The 17,256-nt window shown below is 45.7% G+C and overlaps 2 protein-coding genes across 3 annotated transcripts; one reads left to right on the top strand and one right to left on the bottom strand.

Moving 5' to 3' along the window:
* Nucleotides 1–1,613: 1,613 nt before the first annotated feature.
* On the bottom strand, nucleotides 1,614–3,931 carry LOC4815385 (uncharacterized protein KIAA0754). 2 transcript variants are annotated; one of them, XM_033383376.1, is made up of 3 exons: nucleotides 3,826–3,931; nucleotides 3,177–3,717; nucleotides 1,614–2,972 (listed from the first exon to the last, which is right to left on the bottom strand). In XM_033383376.1, exons 1-3 carry the CDS (start codon nucleotides 3,826–3,828, stop codon nucleotides 1,672–1,674), a joined length of 1,845 nt encoding a protein of 614 aa, XP_033239267.1. In that variant the 5' UTR covers nucleotides 3,829–3,931; the 3' UTR covers nucleotides 1,614–1,671. The 2 variants fall into 2 exon arrangements, with proteins under 2 accessions (XP_033239267.1, XP_033239266.1); XM_033383375.1 differs by having other exon boundaries at nucleotides 1,614–3,717; nucleotides 3,826–3,930.
* Nucleotides 3,932–16,045: 12,114 nt separating this feature from the next.
* On the top strand, nucleotides 16,046–16,535 carry LOC6901507 (MICOS complex subunit Mic10). Its single transcript, XM_002134157.3, has one exon. It carries the CDS (start codon nucleotides 16,148–16,150, stop codon nucleotides 16,385–16,387), a length of 240 nt encoding a protein of 79 aa, XP_002134193.2. The 5' UTR covers nucleotides 16,046–16,147; the 3' UTR covers nucleotides 16,388–16,535.
* The last annotated feature ends 721 nt before the right edge of the window (nucleotides 16,536–17,256 follow it).

The raw sequence follows: 17,256 nt of genomic DNA, 5'->3' as shown, positions 1-17,256 counted from the left end.
AGAAAAGCCCCTGCCCAGAGGTTGCCTTGCAGCAGCCAAAGAAGCGAAGCGGCAGCAGAAGTCGCTACATATAAATTTTAGGGCGAAACCAGCAACTGTCAGGAACGAGATTATGGTATTGTGGCAGAAAAAAAGAGTGAAATATAAATAAAATTTAACATAAACCAAAAAAAATCACACACGCGTAAACGAGTTTAACTCATTTACAAAATAGTTTTCCGCAACGGGTTTCAGCACGGGCAACGGATCATGCATGGGGGGCATGGAGCAGCAGGCTTCAGGCAACAGGCCACGGACTCTTATGAACTACTTTGGGACCTACTTTGGTTAGGTCTTCAATCAAGCCGATTAACCGGCTCCATGGGCGGAGGGGACCCCGCCCGCGCATGACGAGCTCTGGGTTGAGTTTTTTTTTTTGGTTTTTGTTGCGTCGGTTGTGGGTTCCACTAATTAACATTCAATTTAACACTTTATGGATATATGAAACCCGCAACCTTTGGGCCAATGTGCGGTTGACCGCAGAAATGGGCTACGGCGAAGCAGCATGAACCCCAACGGAAAGATCCATGCATATGGCCTTGCCTGACAACCAGCTAGATTGATTGCACCAAAAGAACGAGCCGTGTGGAAGCCAACTTGGGGCCCGCTCTCAGCGAGCACTTTCTAAAAACCCATCAAGAAGACGCTCCCATCCGAACCGATGCGATCCGTGGACGGCCTTGAGAATGCCTTAGAGTTACGAGCGGAATGGCGAGCTTTACATAATAATCATGAGCCATGAGCCCGGCTCCAGTCGGGGCAGCCATCCAGCCATCCGGGCAGTCGGGCAGATCAACTTTTACTTTGGCCACCAATGCAGATCTCTGTTTTTGTGCCCATGAACTTGAAATGGAACCGGCAAAGGCACTCAAAAACATGTGGCCACGGCTACGAAGGGAAGGGTATGGAGGAGGAGGAGGAGGGAGCATGGGAGGCATGACAGCATGTTGCATGGGCCTGTTGCAGTGCTGGTGCGTGAGAGTTGAGCATGAGCGGTAACTGTAGAATCACGTTGATCAGGTTAATGATGAGATCACAGCCACAGGGAAGAGCAGGTAGTAGTGGCAAAGGAAGATGTAGCGGGGAGCTGTGTTCTGTGAGAAATGTGATCTGTTAACAGATCAGATTTCGAAGCAAAGATCATGGAAGGGATCCTGTTTAGCGAGCACGAACTAATGATTGAGTAACTGGTGTTATGTGGTCAGGAAATGGAAACGTATTTAACAAGTGCGAGAATTGTTAACAGGAATTAGAGATTGTTTTACAGTGGCATTTTAAACAGATGAATCATTTTTAAAAGTTTTTCAAGTAAATTGAAAGTCGACACCACCTACAGATTCGTCCGATATTATACTTATATCAACGTCAGCGAATAACGCGATTCGGCGAGTGAGCGAAACGAGTGTGCAGTGGACTTGACCCCTAGTATATAGGAATTTTCAACGAGTAAGTAGGATTAAGCTGTTAAGGATCTGTTACATCTAGGTATGTATATATTACCATTTATCCATTCGATAACCTTGAGAATTACAGGAACAGTAGCTATCCAATCAAAAGTACAAGAAAATAATCGATTCGGTTGATGATGAGATTATTTATTAATATTTATTTTGGAACTCTTAAAGACTAAGCTTAGTAGACATAGCCGCCGTTGGTTGCATACTGAGTGTCATGACCAGTCGAGGAGGAAGCAGAGGAGTATGCGGAGGAGGAGGACGCAACGGATGAGTAGGCTGCCTGCAGGTGAGCGGGCGTGACGGTGTTGCCACCAATGGCCACGGGCACATGGGTCTCGACATTGAACTCCTCGATGCCGTTCGACACGGGCTCCTGGTACAATGGGGCAGGCTTGGGCTCTCCCTGGCCATAACCGTTTACGGACTCCCCTTGGAATGGAGTCACAAGCTGATTGCTGATCACAGCCTGACCCTGGGCATTGGCATACACGACGGACTCACGGAGTGGAGCCACAAGCTGTTTGCTGAAGATAGCTTGACCCTGGACGTAGGCGGGAATCACATCAGCTGGCCGATAGCTGCCGGCATTCGAGGCAGCCACTGAGGATCCAACTCTGGTGGCGACGGCAGCAGGTGCCTGCACCGCGGTTGCCAGAGTCTGGGTGTAGCTGTACTGGACAGCAGGAGTAGCCTGGACAGCAGCCACTGTCTGGACCCCAGCAGAGGTCTTCAGCTGCTCAGGAGTGTACTCAGCGGGCTGGTAAGAGCTCTCGTCACTTCCGGGAGCAACATCAGCAGCCGCTGGAGCCACCAGGGCAACCTTCAGGTGGGCGGGAGTGTATTCAGCGGGCTGGTAGGAGCTCGAGTCTCCACCAGGAATGATGGTCGCCTGCTGCTGTTCCTGGACATACTTGTAGTGAGCCTCACGATCTGCCTCTGGGATGAATTGCTCGGGGGTGTAGGTGTCGGCTCCGATGCTGGGGATTGCCTGAGCAACAGAGGACTCCACCTGGACTGAAGCAACCTTCAAGTGAGCAGGAGTGTATTCAGCGGGCTGGTAGGAGCTCTCATCACTTCCGGGAGCCACTTCAGCAGCACTAGAGGATTCCACCTGGGCGGAGGCTACTTTGAGATGAGCGGGAGTGTATTCAGCGGGCTGGTAGGAGCTCTCGTCACTTCCGGGAGCCACTTCAGCAGCCGCTGGAGCCACCAGGGCAACCTTCAGGTGGGCGGGAGTGTATTCAGCGGGCTGGTAGGAGCTCGAGTCTCCACCAGGAATGATGGTCGCCTGCTGCTGTTCCTGGACATACTTGTAGTGAGCCTCACGATCTGCTTCTGGGATGAATTGCTCGGGGGTGTAGGTGTCGGCTCCGATGCTGGGGATTGCCTGAGCAACAGAGGACTCCACCTGTACTGAAGCAACCTTCAAGTGAGCAGGAGTGTATTCAGCGGGCTGGTAGGAGCTCGAGTCTCCACCAGGAATGATGGTCGCCTGCTGCTGTTCCTGGACATACTTGTAGTGAGCCTCACGATCTGCCTCTGGGATGAATTGCTCGGGGGTGTAGGTGTCGGCTCCGATGCTGGGGATTGCCTGAGCAACAGAGGACTCCACCTGGACTGAAGCAACCTTCAAGTGAGCAGGAGTGTATTCAGCGGGCTGGTAGGAGCTCGAATCTCCACCAGGGATCACCTCATCAGAGGAAGATTCCACCTGAGCGGAGGCTACTTTCAGATGAGCGGGAGTATATTCAGCGGGCTGGTAGGAGCTCGAATCTCCACCAGGGATCACCTCATCAGCGGAAGATTCCACCTGAGCGGAGGCTACTTTCAGATGAGCGGGAGTATATTCAGCGGGCTGGTAGGAGCTCGAATCTCCACCAGGGATCACCTCATCAGTGGAAGATTCTACCTGAGTGGAGGCTACCTTGAGGTGAGCCGAAGTATATTCCGCCGATTGGTAGGAGCTCGAATCTCCACCAGGAATCACCGCAGAACCGGACGATTGAGTCGCAATGGAGGCCACCTTTAGATGGGCAGGGATCAGCTCTTCAGGCTGATAGCTGCTCGAATCGCCTCCCGGCACCACCGAGGCGGAGTAAGATGAGGATGAGGAGGATGAGGTCAGTCCATAGGCGCCATCTGCAGAGAGACCGAGCTTGAGGTGGCTGACATCAGCCGCCACGAGGGTCACGAAGGCCAGAGCAATGACGTATGAGATTTGCTGAAAGAAAGTGAGAGGAATATAGGAGCTAGAGCTAGAATTGAAATTGGAGTCGGAGCTGAGGGTAACAAAAGATCCGCGGTGGTTCCCCCTAGAACCGAAACTTACCATGTTTGGTCTGAATCTGGTAGTGTCGAGAGGGGCGTTTCAGGTTTTTATACCCCACACAAAAGATTAGGGCCTATGCTAATTGGAGTTTTGTTTTGGTTTCCTTTCCGTACGATTCCTACATCATTTCTGTCTGTCTTCCCATATTTTGTTTTGTCGGTTGATTTTTATTAAATTTTTGGTGAATTTGCATAGCTAACATAACAAAAGATGAGATGTGATCTTATCGTCCCCTTGCGTTTGTTCGATCCAGTCGAATCCCACCTCAACTTGATTAGAACCTCGCCATCCGCGTTTGGCCTTTCCATCAATTAAACATCGGTCCGTCCGCCTCTCCCTCTGCCTCTCCGTCTTAGTCTATGGATAGTAGCTCTCTAATAAGTCGCTAAATGGAGTCACTGATTAGCGCCTGGCAAGTTCAGCCGGGTGTCATAATCGGCTTGCATTGGCAACGGCAGCCAGTTCCACGCACTCGCCTCACTCGTCTGTCAATGTGTGTCCGCTAATTGGGCCCCAAGAAATCAATCGATGGATACTTAAACGCACATTGATGTTGGTTATTGGCGATGCTCAATCAAAATGCGCATTCCACTCGTATTTTTGTCATTTTTTGATCTTTAAATTATGCATTTAATTGTCCGGAATGAACTTGTTTGATACTCATTCTGAAGATATTCAAGTTGATATTTTGAGGGTACATCCTCTTAAAAGATATACAGTAGAGAGTGTCTCATAGCGAAAGGATCGTTATAACTAGACCATTACCCTTACATATATCTCCGCCCATTTTGCATACTCCCCTAACGAGTACGAGCAATAACCCCTAATAGATCTGATGATCAGCTTTCATCATTAATCATTTATTACGGGGTATTTTCCTAGCTGTTTTAATTTCCAATATTCTCGGCTAGATATCGGTCTAACATAATTAACGATCGTTGAACTGGGCGGCGGCAACGTTGAAAACTCGTTTATGCCCAAAATCTGATTTAAGTTTTTTATTGATTTGTTTTGGTTTTTAGATTCAATCATTAAAATTTGGTTATATTTTTATTATATGTATATAGAAATTTGTATACAAAATTGTTGGAATTATTAATCCATTAAGGGTCAATGGGTATTTAAAAACCCATTACAATTATCAAACTTGTAGAATTTTAGCCACGAACTGGTAAAAGCTATCGCAATAGCTTTTTCTTTTAAGTAAATCGGAAAGATGTATCCATACGGTGACTTTTCAAACAGCATAATTTTTCGGGGTTTCACCTGTGAAAATAAAGGTTTTTCAGTGGTCCGAAGATTGAAAATTTCGCAATAGGCTTTCATTGAGTTTTATATTTTTTGATATGAACTAAGTTCGTTAGGTTTCTATTCCGAAAGAACAGCTTAAACAAACGAGATGAATATCAAAGTCGCCTATTATGTATCGAACGGGGAATTTCCTTAAATATTCTATTGATATGCTACTTTTTGTGTTTATATTTTGATCAGTGTTCCATCGATTCCCGCCTCTTCCCATGACGTCAAGCTCTACTATTACCTCATAAATATGCAATTCGAAGTGTATTTGTAGTCCCCAATCAACATTCGCATGCAAATCCATGGCTCTAGCAACAGTGCTTGGGAGGGGACAGTGTCTGGTCTCAGAGAGATTTCGGTGTGTCTGAATCACTGTGAGTGGCAGAGGTTCTTCATTGGGATAACCAGAACTGGTTTCTGGCTTCAGAGTGAACTTTTGGGCCTGCCTGCAAAAACTAAGAGTGCTAATGTGTTCGTGTCTCAGGCCTTAATTATATTATGAAAATTTATGCTTTAGGTTGTGTAATTAAAAAAAAAAGAACACAATCAAATAGAATTCAGGCACATCCAGTTTCGTCTTATGTGAGGGATATACGGAATTTATTGGCTTTATGTAAAATAAATTTAAGAGTCTGTCCGCCAAGAAATCAGGTTGGACCACAAAAGATTTATAATTATGGTTCGATCAGCAATATATACATATATATATTTTTTGTTTATCTGTCCCTGTTATTGTCAAACAATAGATCAAGTTTATACATGCTTAAATTGATTATATGTACATTCGTCAGACAAACTTGTTGTTAATTCAATAAAGGTGCGGACTTCGGCTTCTTCAATTCTTAAATTCTATCAATTATATTTGCTTTCTGTGCGGTTTTAAAAAGAGACTCCCGAATGAGTTTGAAATAGTAAATATATTTTGAGATATTTACTATATTCTTTATGGCATCCCTTCAAACGAGCTCTGCATATGTGATAAATGATTGAGATACATATGAATCTGTAAATGCATCTGAGAATGGATACTTTGGATAAAATTGTATGATCTGTGACGGTCACGGTGAACGTGGGTGCTCTCCATTGAGAGCTCTTAGTGTGGAAAGTTTATGTGATTCTTTTTCGTTGGCAGTGGCAGAGACGGACCCACATCTGTCTCTTTGTCGTCTGTTTGGCAGGGCCAAATGTTTGCTTGAGGTCGCTTCAGATGGGCCTCGGCAGCGAGCATAAAACAATTGCGGAACCAGCGACAAACGCGACAAATTGTTTGGGCCAACAACAGCAGCTCCAGGCACAACTCCTCCTCTAGATACTCGTACAGCTTCATCCATGTGCAAAATTAGTTGTAGAGGCTGGGCTTTGTCTGGCCTCAGTTTCAGGCACATGTGTACCAGTGTACACAGTGCATGTTGGTATGCAACGGACCAACAACGAGTATTTGCTAAGTATTTTGGCCACGTCTTGGCCTGAACCAAACCAAACCGAACCGAACCGAACCACCGATGATTGTTTGCCTCCAGCCTCCAGCCTCCAGCCGCCAGCCGGCAGCGATCGTTAAAAGAAAAACGAAATACAAATAAGACAAGTACGGCGATAGCGAAGAGCTCTTAAATAACATTTGTCAAATTGCAGTAGTGTCTGTTTAACATTTTCGCAAAAATCTTTCAAAATTGAAGTACACACGCTGCTGCCTCAGTGGCTGGCTTTGTTTTGCAACGAGTGGGACTAGTGGCAACTTCCCGCCGGCTTCGTGGTGGGTGTGGACCGACAGCCGGCGAACGGACCCCGAGAAGACGATCGTAGTCCGATGGTGGGGCTTACACACTCATATTTACAGCGATTGATTGCATCCATAAAACACTTCTTCAACACCTTCCCCATTCATTGGATTACCCCATAAAATAAATATTAGACTTAGATCTGTAAGTCCATACCTCACTGAGCGATGACTGTTCGATCGATGGCAAATGTCTTGAGGATTGGACATAAGACAGAATCTTAATGAACTTCAAATAAGTCCCAAATTTACCCAACTTCTACTACAATAGATTATAATTATGGACTTCTTGAATGCTAGCCCAATACTAATTCTAGATTTTCTACTATTCTTCGATGTATTGCCAATGGCCGATATTTGCCTGTGCCCCAGCCCCATCTCTGACTTATGGCAAATATATGCTTGGCTCTCAATGCTAGATCAGCATGAATGCGAACTGCATTGAGATACGAGTATGCACGAGTATATTTGTAATGCAAATTCCCCTGAGAGTGGCCGAAGGGCAAACAAATTCACGGCTTAATTATTGGAGTAAACATCATGAGAAGCGCATAGAACGGTGCCGAAATTATTGAACATTTTCATTCGAGTGTTTCGACCCAATTTTCAGACATATTTCAGATCTATGGCACACATGTAAATATCTCTCTTTATTTTTGAATGATACCTTAAAATAAAACGATATATCATACTGATCTGGAATACCCACTGGAACTATAAAGGGACACACCCAGAGCCCTCTGAGGAAGCCATGATGTGGAAATCGCAATTAATTGATTGTCCAAATATTGAAACTGAAAGTCAGGGGTCGGGGATTTTTATTTTCATCATTATTGTTAATTCGTCAAAAACGACTGAAATTAATTTAGGCGAAGGTTTCTGTCGTCCACTGATCGGATCCGATCGGATCGGATTTTATGTAGTAGTATTGGATACTCTCAGTGTGCGGCGTCTTTATGTGATTACTCGGCAATATACTCACAGTTTTGCGTTCAACTCGAGTGCAAAAGGCATGGACCCTGACCTTCCTCGATGAAGAGCGAAACGTGCCAAAGTGCGGGTCGAAATGAAGTTAAAATTAATCATTGTTTTACAGCCCATAATCCATGAAAGTGAAGGGCAATGGAAGGAAGTCGTCCGCTGAGATGGCATAATGGGCTTATGCTCTCGTACGTTTCAGTAGGTTATGAGCTCTTTCAGATGGTAGATGGAATATGAGTATCTGCTAATCAAAGCTGGATACTCAACTGTTCCACGAACATTGGTATCTTTCAATAGATTTTCTTTTTGTTTCTAAACAAAGGGAAGATTCCTTTGTAACCCATGTACTAAATCTTTGTCCGAGCATGTTCCCGGGCACTTCCCGCATAATAATGCCATCATTTTGAATGACATCTGCCATAAATTGTATCGCTTGGGGGGAACTATCTGGGCTCGAAACTTGTTTGACGAACTCAACCCGCGGCCCAACCAAAGCCAAGTAGCTGCTGGACGGTGGACGGCGGACGGCGGACGGTGGACGGTGGACGGTGGGTAAAACAACTTTGGCTGGTCGCGTAATTTGCTCGCCAATTACAAAATCAAGTTTTCCCAGATTCGAGTAGTTTCGATTACTTCGCGCGGCGGGCGCATGCGCGGCGACACTTGTTCGGGCTGGCAGCATTAAGATCGATGCGGGATCCCACTCTGATTGGCATAATTAGTGGCATTTTTGCTGTCATCGCTGATTGTGCCGCGAAATGTCATTCAATTTGTCAATTGATTTTACGATCCACCAAGTGATATGCGCAACTGGGTGAGACCAATCGGTAGTGAAGACATACAAATTCAAGTACGTTTCGTATATATTTGGGAAGCTGCAAATAAGTACAGCTTTAAACCTGAGACAATCTTCTATTCTTTAATAAATTATGTAATTTCTGAGTGGGTTGATAGAAATTTCAAGTTGATTTTACGGAATTTTTTTCTTCTTAATTTAGAATATTTTTTGTAAAGAAAAGGATCTATTGGCTTTGGGGTGCAGTTGGTTACTGATCCTTAATAAATACTTTTAAGTCCAAAATAAATATAATACTTTTAAATAACATTATCATTGCTTTCCAGTTATCCACTATCGGAAAAATTAAAATATTTTACTTAAATATAAAATGTATTTAATTGAAATATGAAATATTTATCTATTGTTATACATTTTCGAATTTAAGTTCCTTTTCCTTGTCATATAATAGAGGACCAAACAACCGTCAATAGAGTATTTATTCTTCGCAATGTTCGCTATTTTTCTTTCTTTTTTTTTTGCCCCGACATCTTTTGTTCACACACCTGAGCATTTTAAAGTTTTTTTTTCTGTTTGGCTATTTATTATTATGATTTATGAAGTGAGGCTGAGGCTTATTTGGTCAGTCGGCAGAGCGGGGAATCCCATTGACGCAGTCTCCGTACTCCAAGATCTTCGTAACTTCTTGTATGTGATTAGCATAATTTTGGCATAATTAAATAATTTTTGTCTGCTCTTTTGATGGTCATCGATTTGTGGCTCTAACTATTTTTGTAAGCTTTGTTCCAGGAAATAGTTTTCGACTATTGTTGAAATTGTGGCTAGCCTAGTCTAGACGGAAACATGTCTTGAAATGTCTCTTTGAGAGGAATATTATATTATATTCCTAAGCTATTCAAGTTCCAGGTATACAAATGTTATATGGATTTCAATCTGAATGAAATGATGTAGGCCTGTTTAATTAACTAGACCACGCCCAAAACCAGGCAACATTTTTTTCTTCTTGAGCAAAACGTTTTAGATGCCTCCCAAGAGTAGGCAATATCTTTTGATGTCCACATTTTTGAAATGAAACCGTCTTTCGTCCGCCCTCAAGAAATTTTTTTATTGTGTATTAGTGTACTATGAGAAATTGATGTTGGTGTTCTCTCATCTCTTAGGTATCGCTACAGCTCCCCTGGACGGACAGAGCCCCTCCATTCAATTAGGACAAGTAGCGGAGGCAGTAAAATAAAAATATCGTTGCCTACTTTCAGGAGGGACCATTAACAATTAAGGAAATATCAAAGAAGTAAACTATTTGCTGGCTGGAAATATAAAGAGGATGCTGTTAGTCGATGGGGGGGTAGTGCGGAAATGGGGTTGCATAAGTAAAAGGACACTAAAATATTATGTGCACATGTGGCCGCTCAACCAAAGACACAAGCCCCCCAATGACAAGACAGCAATGAAGATGAATACGATGATGATGATGATGATGATGATGGTGATGGTGGGACCGGAAACAACGACAACGACAGCCAGAAATAAAAATTCAACTTGGCAAGGCCTCAAGCCCAAAGCAATCAAGTAAAACGAGGTGCATTTAGCCCGTCGTTTTCCCCCTTTTCCCACAATTTTCCCCAGCCAGCTACCCACGCCACCATCTAGAGAAAGCCGAAAAATAATCACAAGGCGACAAAATGTTGCATATAATGCGGCTGCTTAGGAAGGACCATAAATGCCTCAAGGCACAAGAATCCGGGCACGGACCAGGACTAGGACCGGCAGGATCAGCAGATGCTGCAGACTGCCTCACTGATTGATGGGTAAAAGGAATGCTGGGTGGATGGATGGATAGATGGATGGTCTGACTGGGTTCGTGTTAATTATTTTGCTAAAATAATGCAACAGCAACGAAAAATTTTGACAAAATTTGATGCGATGCCGCCTCTTTCTCTCCCTCTCTTCCCCCCCCCCCCCAAAAAAAAAATAAATAGAAAAACAAAATACTGAAATGAAAAATCGCAATTTCCTGAGCTCTCTGATAACCGCCGGCTACAAAAACATTTTCTATATAGAAAATATAAGCGACAATAAAGAGCGGACGACAGCGTCGGCTTAATGAGTGACGGGCGGTCATATTAGATGAGATGGCGATGCGATGTGTTCCTTCCTTGTGTTAGTCTACTGTTATTAGTGTGGGTGTGGATTTGTTTGTGTTGGTGTTGGTGAGTTATGGCGCATTAAGCCCAGCTGCGGCTGCTCTGGGAGAGAGAAAGCTGGCCATGTAGGTGTGTCGGTCTCTTCCTTTTTTTATTTTTATTTTTGGTTTTTGGGTGATTCTCTGCACTCTTCTGCTTTTGCATTTGCATTATTCATGTGCCTGGGCAGGACAGAGGGACAGGGGATTGGGGATTGGGGGTTGGGGGTGGTGGTTGCGAGAGAGAGCGAAGCCGCGGTAGTTTTATTTTAAAGCCCAAACGTTCATAAAAACCAAGCCCCAGACAAGTGCAGTTTGCTGTCGTAGGAGGCTGTCGTGTGCATTGGCAGAGGGTGAGAGTAATACCCTATAATTAAGCAATAATCGGTCAATATCGCTTGACTGCATAGAGAAGAATGTCATTCGTCTATGCCCATACGAAATACAGGATAATTTTGCAGTGTTTTGCTCAGTTTTCTTCAGTTGTTGGATCGTCTAGGGAGTGCACTCGTACATATGTATTCTTCAGGTACGAAAAAAACTACCAAAGGCAAAGCAATTATGAAAATTCGAATATATGTTTCTTTATTTTCTAGCTTAAGCAGGTGGCTGAAAAGAGCCAAGGCGCCCCCTCTTTAGAGCTTAGAAAAACCTAAAAATGAACAACGAATAACTATTAATTTCTTCATGGATTGTTAGCATACAGGACTCGCTCTGATTCTTCCGAATTAACATTTTATTCCGTTATCCGAAAGAGTATTCTGTGGCCATGGACTACCCCGAGTGAAAGCCTCTTTCTGTGATGGCCCCCACTCCCTCTGAGCCATTCTTGTTGCATTTTACGTTCGCTGGCTGAACGCTTTTGATGGCCTTTTTGGGGTCCGTCCGTCCGTCCGTCCGCCCGTCCGTCCGCCCGTCCGTCGGTCCGCCCGTTCGTTCGTAGTGTGTTGATGCTGATGACAGCAGAAGAGACATCTCGTCGACGTGCGGGGCCCCGTCATGATGAAGTTGTCGTTCATCGCAATGATGGAACCAGGAGCTACGAGGACGGGGACGTCTGCTTTGCTGCCGCTCTGCTCGTTAACTTTCCTTTAAGTCAAGTTGTTTGACAATCTTCCAAGGAACCAACCAACCACCAGAAGCCACAAGAAACCACAAGAAACCACCAGCAACCATCCCATCCCAGGGCATCCCAGCGATGCATTCAAGATGCGATGGAACAGGGATAAAAAGTGTTATAAATTGCATTTAGTGTCGGGGCACGTCATTGCTGATTTGTTATGGCTGCCACAGGGTAACGGACGGGCCAGGCAAAAGGTCAACCTCAAGGCATTAACAATGGCTTCTGTCTATCCCCCAAGTCCCAGTTCCAGTCCCAGTCGCAGATCAGATCGGATCCTCCTGCTCCTGCTGCTGCTGGTGCTACTGCTGCGCCCACTCCTGCCCCTCCTGCCTCCTGCTGCATATGCAAATTGTGTTGAAAATGATGCGATGCGTTCTGGAATTTGGAATTGTTTACAAATTTCCTACAAAACGGCTAGCGGGAGGCACAGCCGATAGAGAGGCAACAGAGACAGAGAGATGGTATGGGGATGAGGGAGGCGCAACAGGCCTAGATATGCTAAAATAAAACTCCAAGTCATAAACTAAAGACTTTGTTTACAAATTAAATGCAGCATGCAACAAGCGACATCTTCATCCACAATCCACATCCACAGATCCACAGAGATCCCAAGACCCAGAGCCAAAGCCAGAGACCATACCCAGAGACTGTTCATGGGCTCGTCTGTCTGTATGTCTGTCTGTCCGCTCGTAGATATGCGACTGCAGATACAGGATGGGGACAGAGGGGAATCCTCTGCTTATGAATGCGATTCCCCATTCCCCTAACCCTCAATCGCTCGCTGGCGGGCCGGGCCTCCTGCTCCTGGCGCTTGGGTGTGATGTGTCCGTCCCACTGTCTGAGGGTCCGCTCTCCCTCTCCCTCTCTCTCTCACTCTCACTGCCTCCTAGGACTTTATGCCTACGGTATGCAAAGCAGTGTCCGCACAGTCGGTCGCTGCCACAGCCACTGCCCCAACCACAAGGCACAGCCCAAGCCCCAGCTACATGTGTTTTACATGAATTTTAAATGATATGTTAAATAAAAATGCGCAGCTAAACAGCCCAAGGCCCCGCCGACCAGGAACAACAGCTCGGACAAGAGGAACAGGAACAGAAACAGAAACAACGGCAACCACACAGTGACTGCGACGAGTGCGTGGACACCATGCACAGCACAGCACAGATACACACACGCAGGGATTCAAGGCACTCATGAACAGTGGTCCACAAAGAAGGAATATTTAAGAACTGTGTGTGAGCCGAAGACTAATGAAAAAGCTTATAGCAAAAGTTTTGTGAGGCCCCAATCATCTACCATATCATACCATCAGCTGTTTCGATGGAAACTCGAGAGCTCCCACGAGCAGAATATTCTTGAAAGTATTTGAAATAATGATAGTTATTCAATCTGAATGCTGGTTTGCTCCACTGTGCCGGCTGGTGGGCGAGGGCGAGGGAACTGGTGTAAAGCCTGGTCAAAAACTATGCAAAGTTTATGCGAATCTAAAATATTTGCACTAGGCATGCGCATGCGCAGCAAACTCAATTGTTCAAATACATTTATATATATCTTAAATGCAGGCAAAAAAAAGGAAAAGGAAAAGCCCAAAGCACCCATGTGGCTGGGGAAAAAGGGGAGAAAACTGGGCGCTGCTGCGGCAGCCGACGGCAGAGTCGGAGTCGGAGTGGGACTTGGAGTCTTGGATGCCGCTGCCTCCTGATGCTATCAATTCAAAGTCAAATGGGGGGACAACAAAACAAATCGGCGCTGCATCTATAATGAGCCAGAGCCAGGCTCAAAGCCAGAGACAGACCCAGGCCCAGGCCCAGGCCCGACCAAGGCAAGGCAGCCAGCCCCAAGACGGAATTGATGAGAGCAGGAGACCATATGGCCAACGGGCCCAGGCCCAGGCCGGGCCGGGCCAAAGTTTTGACTTGCATGTGCCTCATTGAGTTGTACTTCTGCAGCCACTCCTGCCACTCCTGCCCCCCGTCCTGCCTGTCCAGCTCTCGGCCCAGGCACGACCAGCTATAGGGACACCCACCCAACACACGAACGCATTGCCCTGGGCCAGCCAAGTGGATCGCATTATTCCAGTTCTTAGTCGAAGTCGGAGTCGGAGCTGGAGTCCATGTCCAGGTCCCCTCTCCTCTCGTACTGATTGCAAAAATTGTTGAATGCCGCACAATTGAATCCGGTCGCGGGTCCATAAATGTCTTTATTATGATCCTGAGTAGTTTAGTCCAATTTGTAGACAAGAACTAACCAACTGGAATCTTAGCCATGGATGGGACACATGTTATGGACAGTTCGATAGAGTTATGTGTGCTCTGGGATTAACCAAAAATGTCTAGGGGATGTCTTGGTTAAGGCTTGGCTGCTTGAGGTATGTGTGGTTTATAGAACTGAGTATTGGATTCGTTTATCTTTCTACCGTTTAGACCTATAGGTCGACCCATATGTATATAAGTATATCTCCCGATGATCAGTATCCGATATCACATCATATGATACAGCTAAGGAGTGCATATTGGGCGATTTTTAGCTGGTATCCCTGGGATCACTGTACGAGAAATATCTATCCCAATCACAAGAGCAACAAATGCCAATTGATCTTGATCTAATCGACCACTCTGTGGGTCATCCCACCACCACCATCTTCCATCTAAAGGAGCCGAAACTGGAGGCAAATAACTGTGCCAACACCCGACTGGGCCGCCGACACCTACAATGGCAAGGGGCAAAAGATAGATCCAGACACAAAGGCGAAACGAGAACCAGAACCATAGAGCCACACAACCAGAGACAGAGCCAGAGCCAGAGCCAGAGCCAGAACAAAGGACGGAGAGTTGAGGAGGGAGACGAGACGAGACGAGACAGGGCAAATCAGGCATTAAATTGCTCATGTGGCCGACAATTTCTTTAAACACAGAGCTGGTGGAGCGGCGGTTGAGTTGGTAATAGAAAAGGATTTGACTCGATTGAACACCCGAATTTGCAATTTTCGAGTTAGGCCTCGTTGCGCCCCCATATCGTGGGGGCGGGGCGAGGCAAACTGCCTCGAAAAAATGGTGGGCGGTGAGCTGAAATTATAGCCTAAGCCCAAGCAAGTGGAAGAGGCAGACAGACAGAAGGTTTTTTTTTGGGGCCATCTCCTGGCTAAAGCACTTAACACGTCAACACGGTCGCTGGCGCTGTTTTCCCAAGCTAAAAGAAAATCCAAAGAAGAACGCTTCCCCGTTCGAGGGGATTTGATTGAGGGATAGACGACGATTGGTTACTCTACAGCCGAGGCACAAAGAGGCAAAAGATAGCTGCAAGATTGAGGAGCTGATGACAGACTCCCCCAGTTCTTTGAGCAAGATATCTTAACAATCGAATGATGGCCCATCCCTAACAATACTTCTTCCACATACTCAAAATATCTATATCCCAGACGTCAGAGCAAACAAACAAAAATGTTCTGAATGTTCTGCAATTCGCAAAGAGATGTTATGTTTTGCTCTACCTCAATCAGGCAGCAAAGAAAAAGGAAGGAACACTTTCCACTCCCAATCGCAATGGAGCATTTCGCCTTCACACACCTTCCACCTTCCATCTGTTCCTCCTCCACTGGAGTTCTGTTCTGCTGGGGCATATCGATAAAAACAATGTTGGGGTATTTTCCTTATACTGACATGATTACCCAGCTTACCAGCTGCCGATGCCGCTGTCGAATGGTTGATTGTAGGTGCAAGAGTTCGGCAGTTGGATTGGAAGCCAAGAGCTGGGCAGCTGGCAGCTAGGAGCTAGGAGCTTAGAGCTAGGAGACTGGGACTGGGACTGCGACTGCGACTGCTCGCATGTTCAATGCCCATATAGATCGATAAGATTGCACAAGATTGTGTCCAGGGGGAAGCGGAGGCTGGTTAGCCTATCTATGTATCGATTATAATCTATTTTGGCAGAAATCGATCGTGATCGATTATGCCGAGTCGCGAGGTTAAGTGGGAAAACTGCACCAATGCGTAGCACCACCACCAATACCTGGGGGTATATAAGTTGAAACTGAATCAAAATCTCTAGTATCCCATGAGGTTTTTGTTGAACCATATTTCTATCCAAATTCACTTTCTGCTCTACAATTTCAAACGTTTAGATCGAAACAATTAGAGAAAATACAACAAAAAGCAAGAGAGAAAGATGTCTTCTTCCTGCTCTGACGATAGTAATCGTGAAAGCCTTGGTCGTTGCGTGTGCGATGTCATTGTTAAGGCAGCTGGGGGCATGGTGATTGGTGCCGGCGTCTCCCTGTGGTTCTTGCGGCGTCGTCGTTGGCCGGTCTGGATGGGTGCAGGATTCGGCGTTGGACTGGCCTGTCGGAACTGTGAGAAGGACATGAAGGCGTTGAAGTGGGGCATGCTTCACCCTCCCTCCGAATGAGTGGACAGCCATCTCTAGCTCGAACCATAGGTCACTTCGGCAAGCCTTGCATTACGCTTGCTATGTGGGCTGTGGCTGGAGGTCGAGATGGTGTCAAAATTTAGCACTCGGTTAAGGATCGTCAAATAAAACATAAATTGAAGAGTAATGGTGTTAGTTCTGTTCTTGGTTTGGAGAAGGTAATAGGATACTAGAGATCAGATGAAGAAGATTTCTATTAAATTAAATTAAAACCGTTAATTATCAGATTTTTGTGATAAAGCTGCTAGTAATGAATGATCCAGCGATTATCAATACAAAAAGAAAACCCAAAACTTTCGGATTCAGCATACAAAATCCTCGAAAAATGATCAGTTAGCGATTGAAGGCGATCAGTAATTAGCAATATATTCGCTATTAATCGCTTCGATCATTGATGGCCAATTGCCTGGCACTGGCACTCGACACCTATTTTGCACAAACTCATTTCAGCTTTCAGCTCTTTCATGTTCACCGATCGATCGGCACTCCAATCGGTGGATCGTTCAAGGGCTCTAAGCCCGAGGCTGAGGCCGCATAAATGCAATCGCCATCTCGCCTAATCCCGTTGCAGGCCTGGTGCTAATGCGACAAGTCCACAAAAAAGTGTTCAGCTTTCAGCTTTCAGGCCAGGTTAAGCAGAGCTATATTCAGAGCCAGAGCTAGAGCCAGAACCAGCTTCTTGGAAAGGCCTGGACACAGGCAAAAGCAGAGAGCAGAAATGCGAAGCGAAAATCCCGATGCATTGGCAGTGATATGGCAGTCGAAGGCAGCGCATCGCATCGAATTCAGTTCGCTTCCGAGGCACTACAGTGGGCACCGCACAATCTCTCCATCGACTCTTGACCACA

The sequence above is a fragment of the Drosophila pseudoobscura genome, chromosome X, assembly GCF_009870125.1.
Source record: "Drosophila pseudoobscura strain MV-25-SWS-2005 chromosome X, UCI_Dpse_MV25, whole genome shotgun sequence".
Classification (NCBI taxonomy): Eukaryota; Metazoa; Arthropoda; class Insecta; order Diptera; family Drosophilidae; genus Drosophila; species Drosophila pseudoobscura.
This window is presented reverse-complemented; position numbering and strand designations above follow the sequence as displayed.

What these genes read in the sequence shown, in the direction of transcription:
- LOC6901507 (XM_002134157.3), top strand. Translation starts at nt 16,148, where the DNA reads ATGTCTTCTTCCTGCTCTGACGATAGTAATCGTGAAAGCCTTGGTCGT.